The 17,915-nt window shown below is 37.4% G+C and overlaps 1 protein-coding gene across 1 annotated transcript; it reads left to right on the forward strand.

Annotated features, from left to right (window-relative positions):
- Nucleotides 1-7,651: 7,651 nt before the first annotated feature.
- On the forward strand, nt 7,652-8,677 carry OR52J3 (olfactory receptor family 52 subfamily J member 3; the record flags this gene model as incomplete). Its single annotated transcript, XM_084753426.1, has 1 exon — nt 7,652-8,677. The coding sequence occupies exon 1, from the start codon at nt 7,736-7,738 to the stop codon at nt 8,675-8,677; it is 942 nt and encodes a 313-aa protein (XP_084609552.1). The 5' UTR covers nt 7,652-7,735.
- Nucleotides 8,678-17,915: the final 9,238 nt, after the last annotated feature.

Raw genomic sequence — 17,915 nt, forward strand, 5'->3', positions numbered from 1 at the left:
GGCCCTTCTAGCTTTCATAGCCTCTGTTAAGATGTCAGATGTAATTCGATAGCTTTGCCTTTATATGTGACTTGAACTTTTTCTCTTGTAACTTTTAATATTCTTTCTTTGTTCTGTACATTTAATGCTTGATTATTATGTAGCAGGAGGATTTCTTTTCTGGTCAAATGTATTTGGAGTTCTGAAGGCTTCTTGTGTGTTAATGGACATTTCTTTCTTTAGATTGGGGAAGTTCTTCTATGACTTTGTTGAAAATGTTTTCTGGGCCTTGGAGCTTGGAGTCTTCTTCTATTCCTATTATTCTTAGATTTGGCCTTTTTATAGTGTCTCAGTGTTTTGTGTCAGGAACTTTTTAGTTTTAACATTTTCATTAACTGATGTATCAATAACTTTGATCGTATCTTCCACATTTGAGATTCTCTCTTCCATTTCTTATATTCGGTTGGCATGGCTTGTGTCCATGGTTCCTGTTATCTTTCATGGTTTTGAACTCTAAGATTGCCTCAGCTTGTATCAGCTTGTATTTTCCTTGTTGCTTCTAACTCCCTCTTTAGGTCTTGAATAGTCTTATTCATTTCTTTCTCCTGTTTGATTGAATTTTTCTAAAATTCTTTATAGGACTTATTCAATTCCTTTGTTATTTTAGATGTATTTTCCTTTAGTTCTTTATAGGATTTATTCAACTCCTTCATCTGATTGAGTGTATTTTCCTTTGTTTCTTTGAGTGATTTATTTTCTTCTTTCAAAGTTTCTATAATTTTCATCACCTCAGATTTAAAGTCTTTTCCTTGAATTTTGTTTGTTCATAGCTCCAAGGCTTGCTGTGTAGGATCACTGATATCCTGTGTTGTTATATGGTTCTCAGTTTTGTTGCTAGTCTTGTGCTGTCCTCTAGTCATCTGGTTGTCTCCTGTGTTAGCAGGCCTAGGAGTTCCTCCAATTAAGTTGCTATCTGCAGACTGGGAGCAAGTAAAGAGAACTCCAGGTCAAAGGATTTTTTGCTAGGGCTCCCCAGAGGCCTCCTTCGGATACTGGACAGTGGGTGTTAGAGCCTACACCCAGCTCAGCTTAGCTAGGTTTCCTGACTGTATTCCAGTTGGGTTGGATTGGGAGGAATGAGCAGATATATTTCTAAGCCCAAAGTTGCTCAGGTACCCTACAGTCCTTTTTGAGATGGCAGGGCTCTATCTGCTGTATTCCAGATGGTTCTCTGTGTCTGGCTTGGGCAAAGCCAACTTAGAGAGATTACAGCTCCAAGCTTCTCAAGAAACAGCAGCTAATGTGGGGTGTGGCCTGCACAAGTCTCTGCTCCATTACCTAGGTGGATATGGCCAATAGGTTGTAGGTGGGCGGGGTGAGATCAGGACCAGAAGCTGCTAGCAGCATTGCAGCTAATGGGTTATGTGGCCCAAGCAGGTCTCTGCTCAGTGGCTTGCCTTGTGTGTTAGCCGTATCTGAATGGTATGCTTCAGGCGGCTGCAGGTATACAGACCAAGGCTTGAAGTTGCTGGTAGGATGGCAGCTAATGCAGACTATGGCCAGAGCCTGGATTGAGCTCTGCTGGCTGCAAGGTATGTTCCCAGCTGGTAAGCAGTTGTGGGTGCTGTGAGAGATCGTCTCTCCAAGCTGCTCAGAAGCTCCACAGGCTCTCTTGGGATGGCCGGGGTATAATTATCTGCTCTGTGACCCATCCAGTCTAGACGAGCAAGCAGCTGGGGTGCTGAGATAGCTCAGGGCTCAAAGGTACTTGTGTGCCCCATACTCTTTTCTCGGGAGGCAGCTACTGTAGATTATGTGAGAGCCCAGAGCTACAAGTGTATCCCACAGTTTTTCTGTCTGGGATCCTGCAAGCAATAGAAGGCAATGAAGACCCCAAAGCTGCAAGGATTTCCCACAGTCCTTCCCAAGATGGCTGCTAATGTGGACTGTCCCCAGGGAATTTTCCTTGGGTTGGCTTGGTGGAAGGGGGTAGGATCCACCTGTGCCCCACACAATTTGTTTCCCTCTCACCTGAGAATCAGCAGCACTAGTGTTTTGTAGTTCTCAGTTTGGTCTTTAGGTCACTGTGCAGTCCTGGGTTTCCTGCTAATCAGATGCAGTGTGCAATCAGTGCCGCCATCTTGGAATCCCTCCACATTCTTAAAAGGAATTTCTACATTAAGATAAATTTTATGTCTTTTCCAGAGAAAAGTATGACTGAGTCTTTTTAAGGTACATTCTAAACATAACTTTATCTGGCCACTATTGGAATTCTTCCTTATGCTCTAGAGATTGTTACAAACACGTAATGACTAACAAGGTAGTAATCCCTAGATGAGGCCATCAATCCTGGATTTTTTTTGTGATGTATGCCTCTGAACAAATTCAAACAGTGTAATTGGACTAGGGTAGAGAGAAACAATTGACATACTCTGATTGGCTAGAGGAATAGGTTATAGATTCAAAAACTTCCTTTGCCATATGCTTAGGGATCTCTGAAAATATAGTTTAAAGGTAAAGGGCAGGTCTTACAGAGTATACCCCCGGAGGAATAGAACTCAGTAAATGACATAAACTGACTAAAATAACTTTTCCTACTTCATAGCAAAGATCACAAGACATATAGTAAAGCAAGTTAGGTAATAGTATGCTATTCCTAAAAAGGCTGATTCAGATATTTCCTGCTTACCTGCAGAGCTTTCAAACTGCAAACACTTCCAACCTAAAAGCTCGCTGTCATATAATAAATGTGTTTGTTTTGGAGAAGACATTTTTAGATTCTTTCAGTTGCAGAAATAAAATCTGTTTGGCTTGAATTTTCTAAGCATGACTGACTTTATAATCCCAAACTTGTAAAGAAATGTCAAACACATAATCTTTATTATGAGAGCTATGAGACTCACCAGGCCACCCAAGTCTCACACTCTGCTTTCCCTTACCAACTCCTTAATTACTCTGCAGGTGCCTGACACCAATGCACCTAAGAAGGCGCCTGGCACCACAGATTCTCAACGTTGTCATAATATAAATGTTAGAGTATACTTAAATTCAAATGTCACCTGGACACTTTCCTTGTCCTACGATAGACAGGGCAAAATTTTAAGTGTACTGAATTTAAGATTAGTTGGTAAAGATTTGTTCAAAATGGAGAAGGGACAGCAAAGTATGGATAAAGAAGAAACAATTACACATTCTAGGAAGGACCACAAAGTGTTGTCTAAATGCCTAAATGAAGGTAGGTAAAACAAATGCTTTTAGAAAGCTTCTTGTTTATTTAAAAAAACCTACATTTTAAACATATCTAGACTGATGTTTCCTGTAGCAAAACACACAGACACTTATGTTAATACGATATTTAAGTAAGCTCCATGGTAATCTCAGTGATTAGACTCAAATTATCATGTTAAGCCAGAAAATGAGGCTCTTTGGTGCAGACTGATGGCTCAGCCATGAAGGTTGTTCTTTCAGCAAGTAGGCTTAGGTATGAGCACCAAGTACCAACATGGTGACTCACATTTATCCATATCTTCCATTCCAGATGATATGATGCCCTCCTCTGGATTGTGTGGGCATTGTGCATGCAAATAGTAGACAGATTTTCATATAAGAAATAACAAAGAAATTGAGGTCTCATTTTGAAAAAAAGACAGTAAGACCCCCATTTTGGAGTATTTACATTTTGTCTTGAGCATTTTATATATTTTGGATATTAGCCTTTTGTCACCTGTAGGGTTGGTGGAAACCTTTTCCAAGTCTGTAGACTGTTGTTTTGTTCTGTTGGCAGTATCCTTTGCATTACAGAAGCTTTTCAGTTTCATGAGGTCCCATTTCTTAAATGTTGATCTTAGAGCTCGAGCTGTTGGTGTTCTGTTCAGAAAATTGTCTCCTGTGTCAATGTGTTCAACATTATTTCTCACTTTTTCTTCTAACATATTTAGTGTGTCTGATTTTATGATGAGGTTTTTAATACATTTGGGTTTGAGTTTTATATATTGTGTTATAGATCTATTTGCATTTTCCTACATGAAGACATGTAGGACAGTTAGACCAGCACCAGTTGTTGAAGATGCTATCTTTTTTCCGTTGTATGGATTTGGCTTCTTTGTCAAAACTCAAGTGTCCATTGATGTGTGGGTTTATTTTTAGGTTTTGATTCAATTCCATTGATCAACCAGCTTATTTCTATGCTAGTATCATGCTGTTTTTATTTTTATTATATTTGCTCTACAGTACAGCTTGAGATCATGTACAGAAGATCTTTTATTGTACATGATTGTTTTAGCTATTCTAGGTTTTTTTTATTTTTCAATATGAAGTTGATAATTGATATTTCAGGGTCTGTAAGAATTGTGTAGGAATTTTAATGAGGATTTCATTGAATCTATAGATTACTTTTTGTAAGATGACCATTTTTACTTTGTTGATCCTCCTGATCTATGAGAATGGGAGATCTTTCCACATTCTCATATCTCCTTCAATTTCTTTCTTTAGAGACTTGGAGTTTTGTTCATACAATTCTTTCACTTTCTTGGTTAGAGTTACACCAAGATACTTTATATTATTTGTGCCTATCGAGAAGGGTGTAGTTTCCCTAATATCTTTCTCAGCCCATTTGCTATTTGTATACAGGAGGACTACTGATTTTTTTTTAGTTGATTTTGTATACAGTCACTTTGCTGAAGGTGTTTATCAGCTGTAGGAGTTTATTGGTAGACTTTTTTGGTATCACTAATATATACTATAATATCATCCATGAATAGTGATAACTTGATTTCTTCCTTTCCAATATATATCTCTTTGATCTCCTTGATTAAGGATCTCCTTGGTCCTTGATCCTTTTGTTGTCTTATTGTCCTAGTTAGAACTTCAAGTACTATATTGAAGAGATATGAAGAGAATGGTCAGCCTTGTCTAGTCCCGGATTTTAGGAGAATTGATATAAGTTTCTCTCTATTTTGTTTTATGTTGACTATTTGCTTGCTGTAGATTGCCTTTATTATGTTTAGGTATGTGCCTTGTATCCCTGATTTCTCTAAGATTTTAAACATAAGTGGGTGTTGGATTTCATCAAACCTAAGCACCTAAGGAGATGATTATGTCATTTTTTCTTTCAGCTTACTTATATGATGGATTACATTGATGGATTTCTATATATTGAAACACCCCTGCATACCTGGGATGAAGCCTTCTTGATCCTGGTGAACCATATTTTTTGATGCTTTCATAGATTCATTTTGGGAGTATTCTATTGAGAATTTTTGATTCCATGTTCATAAGAGAAATTTGATCGAAATTCTCTTTCTTTGTTGTGTATGGCTTAGGTATCAAGGTGACTGTAGCCTCATAGAATGAGTTTGGTAATTTTCCTTCTGATTCTGTTTTGTGGAATAGTTTGGAAAGAATTGATATTAGCTCTTCTTTGAATGTCTGGGAGAATTCTGCACTCAAACATGTGGACCTGGGCTTTATTTGGTTTGAAAACTTTTGATGACTGCCTCTATTTCCCTAGGAGATATAAGACTATTTAATTTGTTTATCTTATCTTGATTCAGATGCAGCTCAAAGGCAGGTATATGTCCAGACACTAGGGACCCCTTCCTCCATGGACTAGTTGGATGGCCCGAGGCCAGACTAATCTGTGCTCTACATCACGTGGACCCCTCTCACTGAGAATTCTCCAGTTCTTGTGGTCTGTAGCTCCCAACCCAGTCCCTAGACTAAGTCTTGCAGATCAGACACAGTTGGATCTTACTTTGTCTTTTTTACTCTCTTTTTAAAATTTATTTTATTTTATTAATTTATTTCAGATTACAACAGATGAAATTATAGCAGATTACAACTCAATTGTTATCCCCTCACTTGTATCCTCCTGTTCCTCCCTCCCTCCCACTTTCCTCCTATTTCCTTCCCCTAGGTCTATGACTGAGGGGGACCTCCTCCCACAATATGTGGTCATAGGCTATCATCTGTTTCAAATTTGACTTCTTTTTGTTTGTGTTTATTTGAACTTCTTATGTTAACCAATTCAAAGTGTGATGATTGACTTCATTTCTTAGACTTCCTTATACTGACTCTTGATCTTGATAGAAGAATGTTTTAGTATCAGCTCCTACTTAACATTTTTATTTTTTCTTCTATCATACACTATATACTGACCTCATCACTCCTCCCTCCACTAGTCCAGGTCACTGGATATGTGAACTCATCTAGATCTGTTAGCTTGTAGATTGCAAGTGGATATGGAGGTTAGGCAGACTCATTGAGCTGGAGCCTTGAGAAGAATGTGTGAGGGCTGGCTGGGTAGAGAGACTGGAGAAAACACAGAAGAGACCTATGGGCAGAGCTGGTAGCCAATTTGATCTTGAAAAGATCAACAACTCATTGAAATTTCACTTATTTATTAGTAAAAACAGGGTAAATATGTGTGTTTATTAGATGTCAACTAACAAGAGTCAGTACAGGTACAATATATTTATGGAGCTATGTGCCATGGAATTTGTATTGTAGAAATCTAGAGGTATTGAGATGTGCCTGTCTGGGATATAATTCCTATTTTCTTCTGGAGTAAAATGGTAACATTTTAGAGTATCATATGGTAATTTATAAACTTCTTAGCCATGTCTCTATAAATATAGGCACTGGGATACACACACACACACATCACCACCACCACCACCAACAACAACAACATGAATTTCATATCTATTAGTTACTATTTTAGTTTCTTTGCTGATGTTATCTCATTTTATCCTTAGAATTTGATGAGAGGGAATCCTAGTTATGATAAAGATATGGAAATGATCTTCAATAATTTTTGGGCATTTTTGTTGCTCTTCTGTTTCCAGATTGGGATCTAGGAGAGCATAAGCAGTCTCTGGGGATTCAGCCCCAGGGTTGAGTCTCAAGCTAAAATGGTGTGTATTTTTAGAAGTATCCCTTGAGTACTTGAAACATGGTATGAATGTGTTTTGTTAGGCACTGTGCTGTTTGAGGTTTTGCAGAAGATCCAGTGGATACGCTGCTGATTTCCAGTCAGTAGAGAGCACGGTACTTGGAGAGACATATGGGAAGAACAGACTAAGAGCTATTTTCATACCTGTTTCTCTATAATTGTAGGTACTGAGAACTCAGAATTATATTGTGAGTTTTAATACACTGGTAAGCCTGAATATATGGTTCATTTTCACTATAAATTGTGTTTTGCACTTGTGCCTCCTCTGTGCTATTCTTTTCCTGTACTGAACCCTACAACACAGTGGATTGGCAGAATCAAATCACATTCTGTATTGTTTTCAAAGGAGGAAAAGAGGTCAAGTTATTATACATCTGCATTGAGTTTGCAGCACTATCTATGCTCAGAAGTTAATAAAAATGTACTATGAACATGATTAGAGTTATTAAAATGGCTAAGGAGAAGGATGAACACACAACGTGCTGCAACAGCAGGCTGTGTTTCATAGTCAAAGTGAGGTCGACTCTGTAAATGATGTTAAAAATTCATGTACTAGCTCCTTCATCCCATTAGTCTCATTATCAACTTTTTACTTTGTGTCCTTTCTTTCCTTTCTCTTTCTCTCTCTCTGTCCTTCTATGTCTGTCTGTCTCTATCAGTCTATCTGTCCTCTTCCTTCCTCTTTCTTCTCTCTCTCTCTCTCTCTCTCTCTCTCTCTCTCTCTCTCTCTCTCTCTTTCTCTCTCTCTCGTGTGTTTCTTTCTTTTTTCCCAACAGGAGTAAGCACTTCACTTCTGACCAGTGCATGATGACAGTCTACAACAACCGGAATATTTCCCACCCAGCCACGTTTTTCCTCATTGGGATCCCAGGGCTTGAGGAAATCCATGCCTGGATCTCTCTGCCTTTCTGCTGTATTTATCTTGTGGCCCTAATGGGAAATACCACGATTCTGGTAGTTATCAAGGCAGAGCGTTCTCTCCGAGAGCCCATGTTCTATTTTCTGGCCATCCTCTCTTCAGTCGACTTGGCTCTTTCCACAACCTCTGTGCCCCGTATGCTTGGCATATTCTGGTTTGATGCCCATGAGATAAACTTTGGTGGCTGTGTGGCTCAGATGTTTTTGATCCATGCCCTCACGGGCATGGAGGCAGAGGTTCTTGCTGCCATGGCTTTTGACCGTTATGTAGCCATCTGCACTCCACTCCACTACACGACTATCTTGACATCTCGTGTGCTGATGGGTATTAGTATATGGGTTGTAATTCGTCCATCCTTGTGTATATGCCCAATGATCTATCTCATTTACCGCCTACCCTTTTGTCAAGCTCATAAAATACCACATTCCTACTGTGAACACATGGGCATTGCAAAATTGTCCTGTGGAAACATTCATATCAATGCTGCATATGGCCTTTTTGTGGTCTCTCTTTTTCTTTTGAACCTGGTTCTTATCGGCATCTCATATGGGTACATTCTTCGAGCTGTGTTCCGCCTCCCATCTCAGGATGCCCGATTCAAAGCCCTCAGCACATGTGGTTCCCACGTTGCTGTTCTTTGTGTTTTCTACATCCCATCAGTCTTCTCTTTCCTCACTCATCGATTTGGACAAAACATACCACACTACATTCATATTCTTGTTGCAAACCTCTATCTGGTCATTCCTCCCTCACTTAATCCCATCATTTATGGTGTGAGGACAAAGCAGATAAGAGAGCGTGTTCTCCATGCATTTGCTAAAAGGTAAGAGTGCCATATTCTTTGATTCACTCATGTTATTATTGTCATAGGGGACAGTTCATATTCCTTGCTGTGGGCTACCAATTTGCAAGACTAGTTGGTTTGTCTCGGCGTGTAGATTAATAAAGCAGTTCTTAAGAAACGTCATTATATCTCAGAGTTGAAGGACTCTTAGACTAGACAGGACAGGCTACTGTGGGAGAAGCTCATGTGGCAATTCATTGTATGCCCTCACAAAGGACTGTAGCCTTCTCTCCTATGTTCTTCCGCTCATGAATGTTTGAAGCCATTTGCTTGATTTGCGTTAATATAGTGTCCATAGTGTATCTTGAAACATTCTAATATTGAAAGATAAACTTAGAGCGCCAAATTAACTCAAATCAAACCCAAACTCTGTAACATCACATTCTTGTACACTCCTCTTAAGCCATGATCCTAAGTTCAAAGAAATCATTGCCAAAGTGGTAGCTCACTCTTGAATATCCTGCCAAATATATGAGACTCTGTGTAGTGACACCAAAGCCAACTCCCGTTTTCAGGAACATTTCCCACAAAGCCACCAGCAAGGTGTCAATGATTATCCATAGGCTAAGCACAGTGTAATCCAGTTATGTGGAGTACTCACACCTGTGTGAATTTGTGTGTCATTGCCTGCACTGTAGCTAGGTTTTCTTTTTCAATTTACATTTTTATCTTAAAATACTCTTCAGAAAATAAAAGGATTTTTTTTTTTTGTGTGTATCTGTGACATATCTGTCATTGCCTTAAGAAGGAAAATGAGAATGTCAGATGAGAATAAATACTTTTCACACGAGGCTAAAAGAGGGTTTCAAGTGATTTACTAAACACAAAGTCAAAGCCTTGCAATGAAACTTGTGCAGTCAAACCAGTCAGTTTACAGTTTCACACACAGATATATTTGAAACAGAAAATTAAGGATGAAAAGTGAAGTGTAAGGGATAGCTGCTATCGTGATAAAATGAACAACCTTACACTTCACTCATCTCTAAGAAAGTGCCTACTCAGACAATGCATGTTCATGTGGACAGTGCCTTTAACAGTGCCCTGACACAGTTGCTCTTCTGGTATTTTAGGGGCAAATGCTATAGTGTGATTTTGCCAAGTAAAAATGTTTAGTCTTATACCAAGTGTGGAATTTTTTGTTAGATCACTTGTTTCCTAATTATGTAGATGAATAGTGAAAACAGTATTTTTATTAACCATTTGATACTTCTATATAAATTATTTTTATTATAGTTACCTAACTTAATCCCAACCTACCTATCCACCCAAATCTGCATCTTCCTCTTTTGTTTTTTTGTTTTTTTTTAAAGCTCATCAAAGTCTTCTAGAGAAATAAGACACATGAAGGTGATAAGAGGATATAAGTAGGAAAGGCAGATGCCAAGATATCCTATCTGCAACTGATATGATTGTATCCACAAAAGATCTTCAAGGACCCACCAGATATTTGCTCCAGCTGATAACTACGCTCAGCAAAGTAAAGCAATACAAAATTAACACACAAGGTCAATAGCCACACATACACCATCTCTAGTCATACCAAGAGAGAAATCAGGAAAATTATCATATTCACATTAGACTAAATAATAAATATGGGAATAATTTTAACCAAGAAAGTAAAAGATGTGCAATAGGTTAAAATTTTCAGTGTGTTTAAAATGTTAATTCCAATTTCAATTTTTATCTACTTATTTGTTTTATTTTAATTAGATAATTATTGAATAACTTTGCAACATGGTTTTACATAAGTGTGATTTGTTTTGCTTTTCTTTCTGAAGTAGAATTATTAGTTGACAGGGATATCATAAGTCAAAATGCCTCTCTACACTTTATTATAGTTTTGAATCATTATTTTTAATTTTTCTTAATTTTCCAATAATTTCATTTTATCATAAGTCTTGAATTATTTAATTTCTCTGTCCTTACTAAAACTATCTTTTAAATTGATACTTGAAACTACAAAATTTATATCTCTACTTTTGTTGGCTATTATTAAAAATTTTATACTTTATTTTCTATTTTGTGTTAGAATCAACTTGTACCTATTGCATGTGAAATAAAACAAAAATATGTGCTATTTTGTTTTTGTTTTCATTTATCCTTGAAATATTTTTCTTGTGCTTCTATTTACCAAATATTACAATCTGGAATCACAGTCATAACTTCCTTCTTTCCCTGGGATTCACAAGTTTACCTCGGATACACCATAAATTACCAATCATTGTGTTGTGGCTTTCTAATTTTTAAAAATTTGTCTTTATGTTCATATTTGCCTCATTTGTCTTTGTATTTGAACCACAAAAAGACATTTAAAGGATTTTTTTTTATCATTTTGTTTCAATGTTTTTATTTTCCTGTTTAGAAATTCTGTTAGGAAAATTCATTTATATGAATACAAATTCAGTTATTCAAAATCACATTTAGCAGGCTTATTTTTAATGTTGTAACATTCATCTATATATTGAATATATATATATATATATATATATATATATATATATATATATATACTAATTGTGTACCTTGTTTATAACTTCTGTTTGTGTGTGTATGTATGTGGGGGTCAAGACAGATGTGGCCAATTCAAAGGCCAACTTTTTATTGTGTGCTGCCTCTGTTGACTTTTATGTAGCTTTCAGTGATTGAGCTCAGGTTTCCCTCTTATCTATCCCTGTATACACACACACACACACACACACACACACACACACACACACACGCACACACAACATGTATGCTAACATGCACATATGTCTCTGTGTGTGCATGCAAGTGTGTTTGTATGTGTTCATGTTCAGTATTCAGGAAATCCATATTTTGTGAAGTTCTATTTATTTACCATTTATAGGACCTTTTATAGTTTGTTTATATGATGTTTATTACCTCCTGTATATTTCTGTCAATACTGAAAAATAAAATTTGAATTCTTTGTTTAGGAATTTTACCTTTTGAATATTTTCTCTTTAAAATTTTACTTTTTCTCTCTTCTCAACATGAATGTTTCAAACACTAAAATTGTCTTTATTGTAACTAAACGATGATGATTATAATTTTCTTTCTTACAAACATATACGTTTTTAAGAGTTCTAAATATAATCTTTAAAAATACATTATATTTCATGCACTTTGTTATCATATTGTTAACATTTTAAAAGCTGTGAGTTATTTTTGAATTTGTGATTATTTACTAAGAGGTTCTTCTTTTTTATTGTTTTGGTTTTTGTTTGTTTGTTTTTCAAGTCAGGGTTTCTCTGTGTATCCTTGGCTGTCCTGGACTCACTTTGTAGACCAGGCTGGCCTTGAACTCACAGTGATCTGCCTGCCTCTGCCACCCTAGTGGTGGGATTAAATATTTATGCCACCATGCCCAGAATTTCTTTGCCTTTTTGATTCCTTGTTGAACACTTTCATTTTTCTCTGTGTGAATATAAATTTCATTTTTACATATACATTTATATTATTACAAATATATAAAATATACTACTTACACCAAGAAGAACAAGGAAATAGTCAGGAATTATATAAATATTACATTTATAGAGTAGGAATATATATAATGTGTGTGAATTCTATACAAATGTATCAAATTAAAGTTATTTTTGCATCAATATACAAAATTTTATGCCAGTTAATTAAAAATAACCTTGTGAGTAACAATTCAAGCCCTAAATTGAGGAATAGATTTAATAATCTACTTTTTGTCCTACTATCCCTAAGTACTTCTATATTCCCCCTTCTTTCTTTTCAACCACTATCTCTAAACCTAAGAAAGACAGATAAAGGAAAAGAGAGACATGCCTGAGTCAAACTTTGTTTTCTTTCTGAATAAGACCAATAATAACTTATAACTAACTCTCAATGAAAATAGCCCAAGGAAGCAACCAAAAATCTACCCCAAAACCCTAATGGGAAATGTTGCATCATTCTCTTGAGGCTTCTTCTGTTTGATTTGGAACAAATGATACCTTTGTGTGGGCCTAAATAAAATTGGGGAAATGATTAAACAAGCTAAAAATAGCATTTGTGGTCCAGTTTCTAAATGTTGAGAAAATCCAGGCTTCATTAAAGTCCTGTGCCTTAATCAAAGTCTGAAATGATGGACCATTTGGGATCAGAAGCTTTCTTTGAAGATGCCCTGTTAGATGAGGAACAGCCGTTAAAGGAATTGGTGCTGGAAGATGCAGGATGCAGGATGTCAGTGTCCAGTATGGTGAGATGAATGAATCCTTTCAGGTCTCATCCAGCCACGGTGTCTGGTTCTTTTGTTCTGAAAATATATAATTTCTCACAAGCATTATACAGTCCTAAATTATAAATGTATGAGGTGTGAGTCATGCACAGAACAATTAAGGCTGGTTCTCTGCTCTTTGTCTGAGCAGAAGAAAGACATCTGAAAATCTTCATTCATGCCATATTGTAGGAACCAGGCCCGACTGGGCTGCCTGCCTGTCTTGCTGTTTCATGTCCTGTTTCTAGCAGCTTCCATGTCTGTGTTTATCTTGGTTAGCTAGTCATGTTTACTGCTCTGAGAACGTGCCCCTCCCTTCCTCGAGACTTGTCCTCCTGTGTGCAATCACCTCTTGAGGGATTTCACCTGGGAGGAGGATTCCTGTTTTGCTGCCTATAAGAAGGCTCTTTGGAACTCTGGGAGAAGAATAAACCACTGCTGTGGCTGCTGCTGCGGCTGCGGCTCCCTTAGCATGAAGGACCCGCTGTGTTATTGTGTGTGTGTGTGTGTGTGTGCGCGCGCGTGTGTGCGTGTGTGTGTGTGTGTGTGTGTGTGTGTGTGTGTGTGTGTGTGTGTGCATGAGTTAAATCCACAGTCCCTCGCCTTGGACTCGGTACCGCGGTGGTGCGGGTGCCACATCATATGAAGAATGGCTTCTAATAATAAATCACAGGGATTCTGTAACCAACAAGAAGCATTGTCTATGCCAGTCTCAGAGCTATTTCCATGTAGTGTTATTAGCAATCTAAGTTACCTGCTTGTTCTACGGTTTGAATTCTTCACATTCCAATTGTAGCCCTCTCCCTTACCACCTTCCAATCCATGCTCCTTTCCTCATCTATTTTCCCTCTCTCCATTTGTCCTCAGAAAGGCGAGCAATCCTCCCCTAACACCTGACATCAGCCTTTCAAATCTCACCTGTACTACCTATATCCTCTTCCTCTGTGGCCTGGTAAGGCCACCCTGCCTGGGGAAGTGGTCAACTTTGGGGGGGCGAGAGTCCATTTCAGAAGTAGCCTCTACTCCCCACATTGTGGGACCCAAAAGGAGACTGTGCTGCCCATCTCTTACTTCTGAGTAGAGGATCTGGGTCCACATCAAACATGGCTTTGGTTGGTGTATCAGTCTGTGTATTGTAGTAGAGTTATCCTGTATTATGTGGCTAATATCTGCATATGAGTGAGTATGTACTGTGCCTGTCTTTCTGGGTCTGGGTTACCTCGCTCAGGATGATCTTTTCTAGTTCTATCCATTTACCTGCAAATTTCAAGATTTGCTTATTTTTTAATAGCTGAGTAGTGTTCCATTGTGTACATGTAACACAGTTTCTTTATCCATTCTTCAACTGAGGGACAGCTAAGTTGTTTCCAGATTCTTGCTATTATCTATAAAGCTGCTATGAACATAGTTGAGCAAATGTCCTTGTTGTATGGTGGGGTGTGTTTAAGGTATACTCCTAGGAGTGGTATGGCTAAGTCTTGAGGTAGAATTATTCACAATTTCCTAGAAAGCAACAGATTGATTTCCAAAGTGGTTGTACAAGTTTGCATTCCCACCAGCAATGGGTGAGTGTTCCCTCTTCTCCACATCCTTGCCAGCATGTGCTGTTACTTGAAGTTTTGATCTTAGCCATTCAGATAGGTGAGACATGGAATCCCAGAGTCATTTTTATTTGCATTTCCCCCATGACTAGAGATGTTGAACATTTCTTTTAATGTTTCTCAGCCATTGGATATTCCTCTGTAGAGAATTCTCTGTTCAGCTCTGTATCCCATTTTTTAATTGGGTTGTTTGGTTTGGTGGTGTTTAGTTTCTTGAGTTCTTTATATAGTTTGGATATTATCCCTTTGTCAGATCTAAGGTTGGTGAAGATCTTTTCTCTTCTGCAGTCGGTTGCTTTGTTCTGTTGGTAGTGTCCTTTGCCTTACATAAGCTTTTCAGTTTCATGAGGTCCCATTTATTAATTGTTGATCTTAGAGTCTGAGCCGTTGGTGTTCTGTTCAGGAAGTTGTCTCCTATGCCAATGAGCTCAAGGACCTTTCCCACTTTTTCTTCTAACAGATTTGGTGTGTCTGGCATTATGTTGAGTTCTTTAATCCATTCAGACTTAAGTTTTGTGCAGTGTGATAAATATGATTTATTTGTATTTTTCTACATGTAGCCATTCAGTTAGACCCACACCATTTGTTGAAGATGTTATCTTTTTTCCATTGTATGCACTTGGCTTCTTTGTCAAAAATCAAGTGTGCATATTTTTATCTGGGTCTTTGATTCAATTCCTCTGATCAACCAGTCTGTTTCAATGCTAGTACCCTTCTGTTTTAAGTACTGTTGCTATATAATAAAGTTTGGGATCTGGGATGGAGATTCCTTCAGAAGATCTTTTATTGTACAGGATTGTTTTAGCCATTCTAGGTTTTTTATTTTTCCATATGAAGTTGGGAAATGATATTTCAAGGTAGGTAGAATACTACTCAGCTATTAAAAACAAGGAAATCTTGAAATTTACATGCAGATGGATGGAACTAGAAATGATCATCCTGAGTGAGTTAACCCAGACCCAGAAAGATATAAATTGTATATACTCACTTATCATTGGCTACTAGCCCAGTAGGGATGTCCTCTGAGATGCTGGAACTTGCTTTTTGGACTCCAGGTGAGAATGTATGGGAGAATGAGGAAATAAGAGGACACAGAGTGTCCTGGATCCCTATAAGAAGGCCATCAAGGCTGGCAGATCTGTACCCAGGGATACCTGCACAAACTACTGGACCAACCAAGGACAATGCATGCAGTAAACCTAGACCCCCTATTCAGATCTAGCAAATGGACAGCATATTCTCCACAGTTGTGTCGAGAGTGGAGACTCACTGACATACACTCTGGTGCCCCCTATTTGATTACTTCCTCTTGGTGGGGAAGCCAAGTGGCAGTCAGAGACCTGATAGGCTATGATCATATAGTGGGCTAGGAAGTCTCCTCTGTCACAGGACTAGGGGAGGAGAATAGGATCAAAGAGGAAGGGAGGGGGAATGGGAAGCTACAAGTGAGGGAATAACAATTGAGATGTAATATGAATAAATAATTTAAATAAAATTTAAAAATAACTGTGTAGGTATTTTTATGAAAATTTCATTGAATCTGTAGATTGTTTTTGGTCACATGGCCATTTTTACTATGTAGATTCTCCCAATCCATGAGCATGGGAGATATTTCCATCTTCTGATATCTTCTTCAAGTTTTTTCTTCAGAGATTTGAGGTTTTTTTCATACAAGTCCTTTCACTTTGTTGGTTAAAGTTACACCAAGATACTTTATATTATTTGTGGCTATTGTAATGGACATAGTTTCCCCAAATTCTTCCTCAGCCCTTTGTCATTTGTAAGCAGCAGGACTACTGATTTTTTGAGTTAATTTTTTTATCTAGCCACTTTGCTGTAGGTGTTTATCATCTGTAGGTGTTCCTTGGTAGAATTTTTGGGGTCACTCATGTATACTATCATATCATCTGCGAATAGTGACAGTTTGGCTTCTTTCTTTCCAATTTGTATCCCTTTGATCTCCATTAGTTGTCTTATTGCTCTAGCTAGGACTTCAAGTACTATGTTGAAGAAATATGGAGAGAGTGGACAGCCTTGTCTTGTCCCTGATTTCAGTGGTTTGCCTAGTAGATGGAATATCAAATTTAATTAAATACATGTGATGAGGTACAAAGAAATTTTGTCACATTTTGTGATTGATGTTTGGAATGAGATTGACTTTACTTTAATCAGTTTTGACCATCCATGATACTCTAATTCCAAAGAGTGGAAATGAAAAATAAACCACCTATCTATTTTTTATTATTAAAAATACTGATTACAACAACAACAGTTAATATATCTTAGTTAATGTCTCATCTTGAATTCAATAGAATATTATTCAGAAGCTCTCATAAAAGTGATTCTTCTGGATTTATTGTGACAATGAAATCCTCCTTAATGTTTTTGTTCTAGTCATGAAATAGTTCTATGTTTATGTAGCCTAGTTGCATTTTTAACCAAGTTAAAAATATTCACGCCACTTCTGTATTTTGACAGGTCTGTGTTGAAATGGTTGGACATTTGGTAAATTCATCATAGTGGCATTTGTGTTGAAAGTTTACCATCAAGCTTCTGTACTAAGTGAATAGTTGCTCATTACACCAGTGTATTCTTGTTGGTTCTGAATGAGCTACAGTCTTCATAAACCCCTGGGTTTCCCTTGTGTATAGCATGTGAGCTGGTTAGTCAGATTATATTTCTCAGGATGCTTACTCCACTCTCAGGTTTAGGTCTTTCCCTTTGCTCTTGCAGCACAAGGAACCCCCACTTATATATAGTGCATTACTTGTCCTCTGTGGCTCAGAAGGTTGCATAATAAAAACATACACATCAGAACATGACTGTAAAAGAGTTGTATCTTTGCTAGAAGAACATTTGAACACACATGACATATGTGGGCTTTCCATGTCTGGCTTCTGTCACTTACCATATTTCTGGTGAGGTTAACACATGAGAAACAACTCAATAGCAAAGGCAAACACAAGTGTCAATATTAGCTAGACAGAAAAGATAACTAACCACAGACTAATGGCAACTTAGCCAGCAAAAAATGGGATCAAACCAAAAAATATAGTTCTGAGTTGTATTGCAATGGTTTCAAAAGCTAAGAGATATAGTAGCTGGTATAACAGAATTATTTCACTCAAATTCATTATTTAAAATGATGATGACTAGTAATACTTTTTAAAAGAACAGCTGACAGAGTGGTTAGCAATTAAATATTCTCAGTAAGTAAACTGAAGTGCATACTTGAGAGATGAGGCAATTTGCTCAAGAAGATTGTGATAAAAGAAAAAAACTCAATGTGTTCCAAATGCTAAGACAGGTCTATGAAGCCTTATCTCATTATCACTTTTGCTCTTGGCTTCTGTTCTCTCTACATTAGATGGTGTCTTTGTTAGTTTGTTTTT

This window comes from Acomys minous (assembly GCF_964271855.1).
Source record: "Acomys minous genome assembly, chromosome: 2".
Taxonomy (NCBI): Eukaryota; Metazoa; Chordata; class Mammalia; order Rodentia; family Muridae; genus Acomys; species Acomys minous.